Source organism: Aquila chrysaetos, chromosome 12 (assembly GCF_900496995.4).
Source record: "Aquila chrysaetos chrysaetos chromosome 12, bAquChr1.4, whole genome shotgun sequence".
Lineage (NCBI taxonomy): Eukaryota > Metazoa > Chordata > Aves > Accipitriformes > Accipitridae > Aquila > Aquila chrysaetos.
Window position 1 is genome coordinate 24203210 of NC_044015.1, and position 11815 is coordinate 24215024.

At 42.8% G+C, this 11815-nt stretch overlaps 1 protein-coding gene across 3 annotated transcripts in view; it reads right to left on the reverse strand.

The window, feature by feature from the left end:
- The window catches only part of BTBD8 (BTB domain containing 8), a 44330-nt gene extending 33653 nt beyond the window's left edge, over positions 1–10677 (reverse strand). The window contains exons 1-2 of one of the 3 annotated variants that reach the window (XM_030032867.2): positions 10347–10677; positions 10047–10232 (exon numbers count right to left, since the gene is read on the reverse strand). In XM_030032867.2, the coding sequence (XP_029888727.1) occupies positions 10047–10232; positions 10347–10456 (296 nt within the window). In that variant the 5' untranslated portion in view covers positions 10457–10677. Of the gene's footprint in view, positions 1–9793; positions 9924–10046; positions 10233–10346 lie in introns of those variants that run through there. The other 2 variants (XM_030032868.2, XM_030032870.1) reach the window with 2 other exon arrangements.
- Between the last annotated feature and the right edge of the window lie 1138 nt (positions 10678–11815).

Consider the following 11815-nt stretch of genomic DNA (forward strand, 5'->3'; position numbering starts at 1 on the left):
GTATCGGGTTAAAAGGAACAAAGGTTTCTCTCCCTCACTTTGCTTTTTAAATCAAACTTCTGTCTGCTCTTCATAGCTCATCTACTATAATAATCTACTGGCAAAAGCAAGAAGCAAGCTGTATCAGTAATGACAGATGACTGATTTATAAATCTTAGAATAACCAAGAGAAGGCATTTGATTTTCCTTTAATATAATGACATTTACAAACTCCAAAATACAATCCTTCTATCATCCAGGTTACAAGTACTTAACCATAAGAATGGTATAAAGATATAAATGAATGGCATTAGAGATATAAATTTTAATTTCAAGGGAAGTGCTTGAAAGCATGAAAATTTGCAGTTAAGATTACCCAAGAGCTTTCACTTTGCCCATGTAATTCCAGCTTCCCACTTTCCCATCTGTTTCACCAGCTTATTTTGGGCTCAAGATCTGGAAAGGCTAACAAAGCCCACAGTCTGTGACTACAAAGATCTCATATTTATAGAAAGATACTGCACTCTAGCAACTTAGTAGAGCCTTAAAAAGTCAATGCGAACAGATAACATGCTTTAACAGTGCTTTCATGCCATATAGATGAAGTTAGCAAAGTTTAACAGAAGAGCTACAGTTACTTTGGATTTAGCAGACATGTACTTACAGATCTGCATTTAGTCACTCATTCCATGACAAAGAGGCTTTATTGTCAATACTGGGAACATAGTAATTTGAGTATGCTATTTGAACACTGTCCTCTAAAGGGGCAGAGAAAACATACAAAGAAATCTTCTTCCTTCTTAAGTTCTGTATTTAAAGGATTGAGTTAGGTAGAATTTTTTTGACTGTGTGATACAGGTTTTCACCAAGAGAGAATGACAAGAAACAAGAATGTAGGGAATGGGAATTTTAATATTTTATTATATTTTGAAAGCAAGGGCCAGGAAAACGTGTGACAGGAGCAATAAAATTTCACATTGAAAGAGTAAGATTGGTGGACCCTCTTTACATGTTTTTTTAAGGTTGTTGTACCTGTATGTGCTTTCAAGACTCCTAACCTGTGAATTTGGCCCAACCATCTATTGCTTTTCCTATTTACAGTGCTTTCCAACCCAGTGTAACAATAGCATGAGGGAAAGACAATAACATGCCATATTACCAAGAATAGGACCACAGGTTGCTTACTGGAACAGGCAGACTTGCAATTCTTCAGAAAATTCAAGACCATGACTTCCACACATTTTCCCCATTCACTGTGCTTCTCAGTACTTAACATTTGTATGTTAAGTAGGACTATGGCAGTAGGACTCAAGAAAAGAAGTTCAGAGTAGAAACCCAATTAACCTAGACATTTCAAAATTCCACAGAAGTATTCTGAAGTTTTGTCTTCAAGTTGTTTCTCCACATTAGATCTTCCAAGAATGTCACTTAAAAGTCACATAGAAAATGCCACTACTAGACAAAATCCAATCATTGCCACTTTATCCCTGCATCTTCACCAGATGTAAGCAAATACCACAATTACAGAAGTAAACTGGTAACACATACGGAATATGAAAAACTGCAGGAACATCCCTAGTAAGGGTTTCACGTTAGGTTAAAATTGCACTGGAACTTTACTTATTCACCTTTCTGTTGCTGCAGAGCTATTACATATTCAACAGGTAAAACCAGTACAAATTGACTTTGAGGGAGAAAGAAGATTAGTGGCAACAGATACACTGCTTTGTCATAAATTAATTATTTTAATTTTCTTGCTTTCTGCCAGTACCTGAAAAACATATCCATAGGGAGTCTGATTAGCTAGGCAGTGAGGCAACAATCTCCTGGGAATCCTCAGGGTATTTTCAGATAATCTACATAAGAAACCTCAGGAATGCAATTTTATTATCACTAGGCTTAAGTCAATAAAAATGGCACCCTTACCACAACTAGAAACTCTGTAAATAAAACAAGTGGCATGTTGTTAAACCAGAACTAAGTAACTGGTTTCTAGATCTGAAAAAGTTATTCTATTTGAAATAAGTTTTTTCCCGTAAAAAGTCAAGGAACCTTGATTATTTCAGTTAACATTTAAAATCCAGCCACAGTCCTGGATTTATTACTTCCAGAAACTCAGCAAAATATCTGTACACTAAAGTCCTGCTTAATACAGACTGTAAATTTACTACTTAGAAAGTCTCATGGAAGCATCCATTATTCTGCTTCACAGACAGCAATAATGATTTTGGCACATCTTTTAGAAATTTTCCTTTATCTCAGCTAAATCCCATTAGACGTTCTTTCCAGAATGGAAGATTCTGCAGTTTTCTAAAACCTGTTATAGAAAACTTGGCTTGGCAACACCCTTTATTTTATAGGCTCATTTTTAAAGGCCGAGTGAAGTTTTCTAGACTGTCTTCTACAGAGTATCAAAGGGTGCCTTCCTGCATGAATAAAAGCTAGGGAAATCTTTCATCCACAGCAAAATGCATAACTCGGTCCTTGGAGCTCAAATGTTTTAGTGATAATGTAAAATTATCTCTTTAAAACACAGTTGCTGTAAGAAACCAGGACCCTTACTGCAGAATTAGGATATGAATAGTTTTTACTGTTCCAAACCTCTTGAGTAGGCATCATTCGATGTGACACCTTAGTTCAGTAAGTTAAAGTACAGAAGATTACAATTCTATAAAGTTACAAATTTCTTCTTTAAATCAGATAGAGGTATCATCAGGAGGTCTTAGAGCTTGACCAGTTTTGAACTGAGTTAGGTATTTACAAGAAAGCAGTTTTCATAGTCATCTGAACAATCTAAGACAACATAAAAAATGTTCCAGTTCTTCCAACATCCCTAATGATGATCAGGAAAGTACTAGATTGTACTCGCTGTGACCAAACAGCTTCCTAGAACATAAAACCAGTATGGAATTATTTTGTTTTTGTAACAACACATAGCCTACATAGACATCTCAAAATGCACTTTGAAGAAAAGCATGTACTTTATGGGTAGTTTGCAAAGTACTAAGAAAACATGTAAGTAGCCCAACCAAACTTACTTTTGCGCATGTAAAGATTTTATTCAGAGTTTTGTTTTTAAAGGTATCATGAAGTTACCTCTCTTCTCATTCCAAATCACTTAGGCTAAATTCTTTGGGAAGTTTCTCAGCCTTAGAGCTCTATAAGGCCCACCTCTTTCTATCAATTGTTGATGCATGACTCCACACAGTCTTGAAAACCATAGAAGTCTCAGAAGAACAATCATGCAATTCTGTTCTCAGAACAGCCACAAAGCCAATACTGACTAGAATCAGTAAGACATTTTTATGCTTACTAAAAATATAAAAAACATGATCACAAGAAAATCCTAAGCTAATAATTTTGGTTGAAAAAGAATTTTGAGTTATGATCTTTGGTCCTTCGAGTCAAGAGGTACACTTCCTTACTGTGGGCCATACCCACTGTCTGAAAGACTGACAAAATCCCAAACAGAAATGTTGTATGCCACTAATGACCATGGAAATAATACAAATAAGAAGGGAAGTGAAAAAGGGCAGTTTTATTTTCATGAAATACCATATTTAAAAGCATGAGGAACCCATTTTTTGTTGTTATTTCCAAGAACACTAAAAGTCACTGGAATTAACACCATCATCACCAAACTTTACTGAAAGCTGTTAGAACAGCCTTTTCCATTGTCCCAAAGTAGTCGTTAACCAAATAAATAAATAAATAACATTTCTCAACTAATTAGGCATCCGCCTTTCAAATGCTCCCTACAGCAGCATCCACTTGCTCCCAGTGAGAATTCTTCACCAAGAGCCCATCTGGAGAAGAGTTACCTGCCATCTTCTCCTTACCCATGTTCTCCTTAAAGTTATACATACACACACGTCATTTATGTCACCAGAGAAGTGCTTTTGAGTTCTCAGACACTAGCTGTTTAAACAGACAGGATCTTGTACATTTTGTTATGGATATGTTGCATATATGCCCAAATTTGCAGAGCATTAGTAAAGAGATTACAAAGTAGGCTTGAACAAAAGCTATTAATGCCAGGGGAGAGGTGTTTTGTTTTGTTTTGTTTTTTTTTAAATCTTGGATGTTTTTTTCTATCAGCTAGCAAAACAGACTGATTGGTAATGTTAAAATCTATCAAAATCAGAAACTTCTCCATCATAAATACTACGGATAACAAGCAGCTGTCAGCACAACAGTCTGACACAGGAAAAGAGGAAATTCTGCTGTTTGACAGTGCATCAGTTTAATTGCCCTGAAAAAGATAGTATGGTAACTTTAGAATAGAGGGACAAGTACAGATGCCCAAAACAGGATACTTACTTGGTAGTGTGTGGGATAATACAATTAATGAAAACAGACAAAACAAATTATGTTTTTCTTTTATTTACAAGTTGTATAGATACTGTGTATTGTTTTCAACAGGAACTTGGTATAGCACATACCAGAACCTCATGCAGTAACTAGATGAGCACTGAAATATCTTCTGTACATGTGTAAAATACCATATTATACAGTTTTACTTAAATAAAGCTATGTGTTGTCACAATTAAATGCCAAAATAAAAACAAGATCTATCAACATTTGTTAATAACAATAACACTGAGAATGTAGGAAGTCTCTAAACTACTCCCTGCCCACAGTTTTAATGCATTGATGTCTTTAGCAAACCCAACTGCAGCAAATACTCTCACGTGCTGCATTTAATCTTGGTGGGCTTGCAAAAATATTTCAGTAATACACCTATAGCAGTGAATCTTTGTTAGTGCAAGTTAGGCATGTCGTATGCACAACTTCAACCTATCTTAATCACTTCAGATTCTTCCATTTCCCTTCAGATTTGCTAAAAGAACCATCTGCTTGATTTTTGCAGCTAAGATGGTTATTTTAACTTAATTGATTTCTTGAGACAAGTATTTCAGTAATTTCTCATGAGATGGAACATCAACTGCTTTGCTGCCTCACATAGGTGCTGATTAAATTTTCCAGTGTCTTGTGAAAGCTAAGCATTTCAGACAAAGAAGAAGAATCTGGACCTTAAGCAGTCATGGTCCCACTGAAAGGTTTCTACCCATTTCTCACAAATTGAATTACTTTTTTTGTCTTGGGGCATAAATCCATGGCATTGTTACTATGTTTTCCAAAGCAAGATGTTAATATCACACACATACCGAATATACTGCGAGTTGACAGTTTAGCTTCTCAACTTCCTCTGAGAAACTGAGAGTAGATATAAACATAGATCAAAAAAATACATCCAATAAGAAAAAAGACAAACTCATTGTTTCTATGTATGTGGAAAGGAGATAAGCTTGCCATTCTTTGGCATGTGTTTAAAGCCTGTTTTCATCAAAAGAAACAAGTCATCATGGTAAAGGCTTTCTTCCCACAACAGGACATAGAATGAAAACTACATGAAGCTTGTAGTTTAGATATCTTACTTATTTCCCCTCCCTCCTTCCTTGCTTACCAAAGTCTAATTATTCTCAATGACTAGCTTAGCTCATATTTATAACCACAACAAACTAACTTGGTGCTGTAGTAACAAACTTAGACCAGAGAATATGGTTGTATAAATGAAAGCCATTTAGTTAGAACAGCTTAGCTATTCAGAGGAGCAAATTCCTTAATCCCTTAACTTGGGAAATAAACCCTTTGGTTCACAATAATTTGTTCTCAACTTTCTCAGTTTTCACTGTTCACTGGAGATAAGCCTTTACAGAGCATTTTAACTTCCACAATTCAGGATTTATCGTTTCACAAAGTTTAAGACAGTCACGTCAAATCTCCCATGTTACCCATATTTGTAGGGCAGGGTTTGTTAATTCCATTTGTTTTGGGAGGGATGATTTTTTCAGCTGTATTGCTGATTATGTCTTAACGCAAGGAAAAGAACAGCTGTTGAGCCAAAAAATGCACCTGCAAGTGCCACAGAAAGCACTTTTTGCAGTTAGCTTGTTTTCAAGTTACATGAATCAGTCACTCAGAGAAGATACTCCTTGCATGGTAGGGTACACCACATCAACAGGCACAAGTGATAAGATGATAAAAGGGAAGGACCATATCAGAATAAACTGTATAACCCACAAAATCTCAAGAACATGGGAGGCATGCTGTTCTTCTGAAATAGTGGCCTGCAATCATAACCCACAAGAGGGTAATGCACAAGCCTAGATATTAAGGGTGACTGCTGAGGCATAAGTGTAAAGGAATTCAGTGTACATGAGCAGAAGTCACATTTGTTTCTTCCAAAATAGCCAGTATCCAATGGGGACTATGACAATCTAGCAATCAGCAAGAATAATCTCATGCACAGGTTATTTAAAGAAATATTTCCCTTTTTCACTGCTTCATAATCCAATGCTATGGAACTGTTTTTAAAGAACAAATATTCACAAACAAGTTGTGTTGTATTTGGTGCAACTGCTTTATGAACACCTCACATGCAAGAGAAGGTCAAGCTGAAAGTAGAGCTAAGCCATCATCTTCTGTAGTGTCAGTCTGATGTTACGTAATTTTAACAGGTACCCCACCTTCTGCCTTGTCCGTCGCCCCCCCCCTGCCCCGCACACAGAAAAGATTCTGATAGATATGAGTAACAATGAGATTGCAAGAGGTGTGACTAAGTGACAGATGAAACCGGAACAATGCTATAGGGTATCTATCTGTTGTATTAATAGCAGTTGCTACAGCCTAAGATTTTTTTTCTACAAAGGAAAGGTGTGCATAGAGTCTACAGAAAGAAGTTACTGTCGCCATGCTGTCTAGGAGTTTACCTTCAAGAATGGTTTTGCCTGCACTTAAGCCAGATGTAGCATCCTTCCACTGCCTGGTACAGAACTATACATAACACGGTCGAAGCATTGGCTGTCTACTTTGAATCAGCTGCTGGTACTGCAAATTAACCCCCATGGCAGTAAATGTCACAATGACAATTGTATTCCTTTGTATTTGACCCGTATTTATTGCTTTTTAACTGGATGTTACTGTCAGCACGTCCTTCTCTGTCCTTTCTTAAATCAGATCCCTTTAATACAAATATCAGGAGACAATGAGAATAACAACTACATTTTTATTTCTAAAGCTATATTTTTTCCAACTTAAAGGATAAAATGCAGTTTGCCTCTCAGCAGGCAACCTATTAATGATCTGCAACAGGCTGTTGTCCTTCAGGGATGCTAAGTTTCTCTCTTCTTGAGGCAGACTGCAGAACCCTGCTTGAGCAGTAATCTCCTGCCATTGATGTACTTGCAATTGTTGACCTTTTTCTAGTTGTGTTGTGGAGAGTGACAGAAGGCTACTGGAGGGCAGAGTCAATATTACATTAGCTTCATCAGGCAAAAACATAAGGTGAATGGCGTCTACAATATGGATGCTGCATTTCTTGGTGACCAGCAGTTTCTTGCTGGTGTCCTCAGACAGTGCAAGTATAGGGAGGGAAACAAAGCAGTGCTTGCATCTATTTCATGCTGAGGCAATGCAGAAAGATCAGCGTGGGGTCACCATGTCCTCCATCCTGCTCAAAAACACTCAGAAGTTGGGCAAGAGGAGCTGCACAGCCTTCAGCATGCAAGTGACACATAGCCCACATCTCTCCTGATTAAGAGAGACAGAGGCCCAAAGGAAGTACATCTCACTGAGATGCACGCCAGATATAGCTTGTGAGAAAAAAAATCCCCAAATCCCCAAGGAAAGATGATTTTTGCTTGGGAAGATAAAAGAAAAGCTGAATACAAACAGGAAAAGGAATGTGATTTTTTTATAGCTTTGATGAACTCTTCAATACTGTACTAGTATTCCACTTCTGTTCTACAGGGAAACAATATTTATAACCAGAATACCTAGTACTTTTGTAGGAGACTACAATTTTTTCTCAGGAGCTCAACTGCAGCTACAGGTCTTTGTTACAACTCATCATGGCAATTCACATGCTCCAAGAACTAGGCTAGCTTCCAGTAAACTTCAGGTTGTAATTTAAGGCACTGTTTTGGATTTGTGAAGATCTAATTAATTTGCATCTTAACAATAAGAAACCACTGAGATTCAACAGCCACTGATACTAGCAGAAATTATCATTTGAACAATGAAATTAGGCTATTTTCAACCAAAGCTGCTTCTTTTCCTTGGTCCAAAGCAGTTCACTGTGGTCAAACTCCAGTGCATTCTGGGACACAAATTTTCACAGAATGTGCTACGTTAGGGGATTCAAAGGCTGAAGTATCAAACAGCACTGAAGACAAAGTTAAGAAAAACCAACCATCTTGCAAAATGCCCTTCATACATAGCTTAGAATATATAGGGGGGTTCATTTGAAGAATCTAAACTCACAGTGAAAAAATAAAAGGCTTATAATTACATGAGCTGTTTTGAGTTTAAAGGTGTTTTTCAACACCATGTTTTTTGGAGAACGTGCAGGACTCTAGAGATCATTACTTGCCTTCCAGCAAACACAGACAAAATTGAAAGCAAGTATCAGTGAACTGTAGACATATTAAGTGCTTACCATTAGGAAAACAAAGGAATGATACAACAGTATATTAATAATTAAAATAATTATTCAAAATAATTATTTCCCGATTTCCAAATTAAAATAATTTGGATTTTTTAAAAAATATGCATTGTCATGCTTCTGCATGAAAGTCTTCTGTACCACCACTTACATGAATGTGAAGCAAATTAATGAAATGGAAGAAATAATGGCGTTAAGAAAAATACGAAACAAAAACCATGTTGTTTTGTTTCTTACCTCTTCTTTTGCTAATGCTCCTGCTAGACTTTGATAGTAACCTAACAAATGCCAGTTTATCAGCCTGTTCAACTACCATGATTCCGTGGTTTAGATACTACTCTCAGTTCAAAAAGTTCTTTCATACTTATTAAAACTTTAGTACTCTGAATACATTTTTTTAGCCATCTGCTGCCTTATTTACAAATTTAAGGAGAGAATGAGTGAAACCAATAGGGAGAGGTCAGCCTAGGTTATATTTTAGGCACTAAACTTTAAAACTGCCAACACCTTCCCCTTCCTCTTGCCAACAGTTCCAGGAGCCTGCAAGTCCATACATTTTCTAGGCACATCCTGAATTCATCTGAAATCCCAGAATGCCAACCACTGCTCCCGTGCATGCCCCAAAGCGCGGATCGGCTCTAACATCGACGCTGTTTTATAGAAGGTAGGTGGCACCACCACAGCTTTGTTAGAGAAAAACAAGCGCTGCCCAGTTCTTTGAAAGAAGGATTAGAGGCACTTATGGGCAAGAAGGATTGCAAGGTCTGGTGGCAGCACCGGCCAACACCCCTGATGTACTCACCTAAGGCTTGGAGCAAGACAAGTGAGATGTCAGATACGTGGTAATAGCTGGCAATGGGAAAACACGGTGGCCCTTGTGCCAGTCCCTGGGGAGCAGCCAGCCCCCACACTGCACCGACAGTGTGGCATGCCTCGCTCTGGGATCCCAGTTCGGTAGGAAAGCTGTGCTGTGTTTGGCCTAGGCCATGGATCGCTGGGACTTAAGTGATGACCACGCAGTTTCTAACTTGATGCATCCTCTTGATGTATCTTCATCTAACTTGATGAAGTCCTCCTAGCTTTCCAGATTAATAACTTGTTTTTTTGGGTTTTTTTTTGTTTGTTTGTTTTTAAACATGACACTAGAGTGGTTTTTCTTTGTTGTTTTCATTCGGTAATCTTGCTAACAAGGGTATTAGTAGGCACAGACAATTTTAAAGTATACATTCAAGATTTTTGCTGGTTTTTCTCTTGTTCTATTACAAAGCCTTACATACCATAAAAAACACGCTACGGTGGAGAGTATACCTGTGTGCTGTCAGCAGAGGGACGAAGGCAGAGGGAAATTAGTAAGTTACAGGAAAGTCCTCTGCAAACACTGTAGGAAGGCTACGAAGATACTGCTCTGAACGGGAAAGCTTTAGAACAGGCGTTCATACTGGGGAAAAAAGAAGAGGAAGGACACAGGAGAAGTAGTGCTGAGGCCAGCCCCTCAGCCCGAGGAGAGCCAGGCTGGTGCCCGCTGCCCCGGCGCTCCCGCCCGCCGCGGCCGCCCACTCACCGCAGGAAGCGCCGAAACTCCGCGGGCCCCACGCCGTCCAGCCGCAGCACCTCGCGGGGCGGCCGCCCCCGGCCCAGCCCGGCGAAGAGCCGCGGCGCCCGCGCCAGCAGCACCGCCCGGTGCGCCCGCAGCGCCGCCTCGCCCACACGGATGGTCACGTCGGAGCGCGTCCCCTCCGTCAGCAGCCTGCGGGAGCGCACCGTTACCGCCGTCTCCCCGCCCGGCCCGGCCCGGCGCCCCGCCTGGAGCCGCCCCGCCTGGAGCCGCCCCCCCCCGGCTCGGCCGCCGCCCCGCGCCTACCTGCCGAGGTCCTGCCGGAGCTGCTCGGCCAGCGCCTGCTTCAGCCGCTGCCGCTCCACCGCCGCCGGGCCGGGGCCCTTCGGCGCGGCGCCGCCGCCGCAGCGCGCCATGTGCCAGCAGCCGCTCCGCTCCGCGCCCGGCGCGGCGGCTGCGGCGACGCGGGGCGGGGACTGACAGACGGTCCCTTAGCGACGCCGCCGAAGGGGCGGCCCGCCGTATTCACGAAAACAACCGGGACAGCGCCCGTCGCCGCGGGCGGCGCCTTCCTTCCCGCCAACGCCGGCCCCGCCGGCAGCCGCGGCACCGTCTCACGGCAAGCCACGGGAGCCCCGCGGTGCGGGCTGCGCCGCCTTCCCCGCTCCCTCTCGGGGGGCGCGGCTAGCAGTGGCCTCCGCCAATGAGGGCCAGCGGCGCTCCGCCCGGCCCCGCCCTTCGCCGCGGGCCCCCCGGCGAGGGGCGGGAGGACCCGGCCCACCCCGCTTCCCTCCCCGGCGGCCGGGGCGGTACCGCCCTGCGGGGGGCGGGGCCGGCAGGAGCCGCGGCTGCCGCAGGGAGGGAGCCCTCTGCCGGCCACCGCCCCGCGCCGGGCAGGGCCCGGTGTCCCCGCCCCGGTGCCCGTAGAGGCCCGTCTTTTCCCTGCCGCTCTCTTTCCGAAAAGAAGAGTAACGCCATCGCACGTAACCGTTGCCTGCCCCGACCGGGCCAGCAGCGCCGGTTGGTTTAAAAGCAGAGCCTGGCTCTGGGTTAGCGCCCGTTACGTGGCCACCTGCTGCACTTCTGGCAGAGAACAGGAGCACCGGCCCGCAAGCCAGAGCTCCGGTGGGCAGCCCTCCGCGGCCGGGCTGGCGGCCAGCAGGTCCCAGCCAGCGGGCGGGTGCTCCTCAGGAAAAACCGCGCTCCCCAGCGCCCGCTTTCTTGCCAAGACATTAAACTGCTGCGTAGGCGACAGAAGTCGCTCTACAGCACCCTTCTGAGACAAGGAAAGGCCTTTCCAACTTTAACTAGAAGCAGCATATAACCATTTAAGTTGGTAAACGCTGAAAATAGTCGGGGGAAAGTTATCCTTGAAAGGCTGGTACCAGCCGTGGGTGGAAAAGGTGAGATCGATACCGTTATCACGATCCTGAGGGGACTCTTCCTCAGATTTTGCAAACTGCATCAAAGGAAGCAGACCACCAGCCACGAGCTAATGCCCGGCTGACAGCACCCCTCCATCCACTTTCTTGCGAGCATTACACGGAGCAAGACGCCAGCAGGGGCTGCGCCAAGTACCTGCGTGCGACATCGTGGCTCGAAAGAGACGATGCACGTGGCAGTGTGGGACTTGCTGGGACTCCCCAGTAACTGTCAGCTCTCTTCTACTCTGGCGTGGAAAGTTGCTTCAGGCTCAGCTGGCTCTGATGCCTACCCCCATGGGTCCTTGTTCATCCTCGCCTGTTCCCAGGGCACCGCGCTTGCTCTGCAGGTGA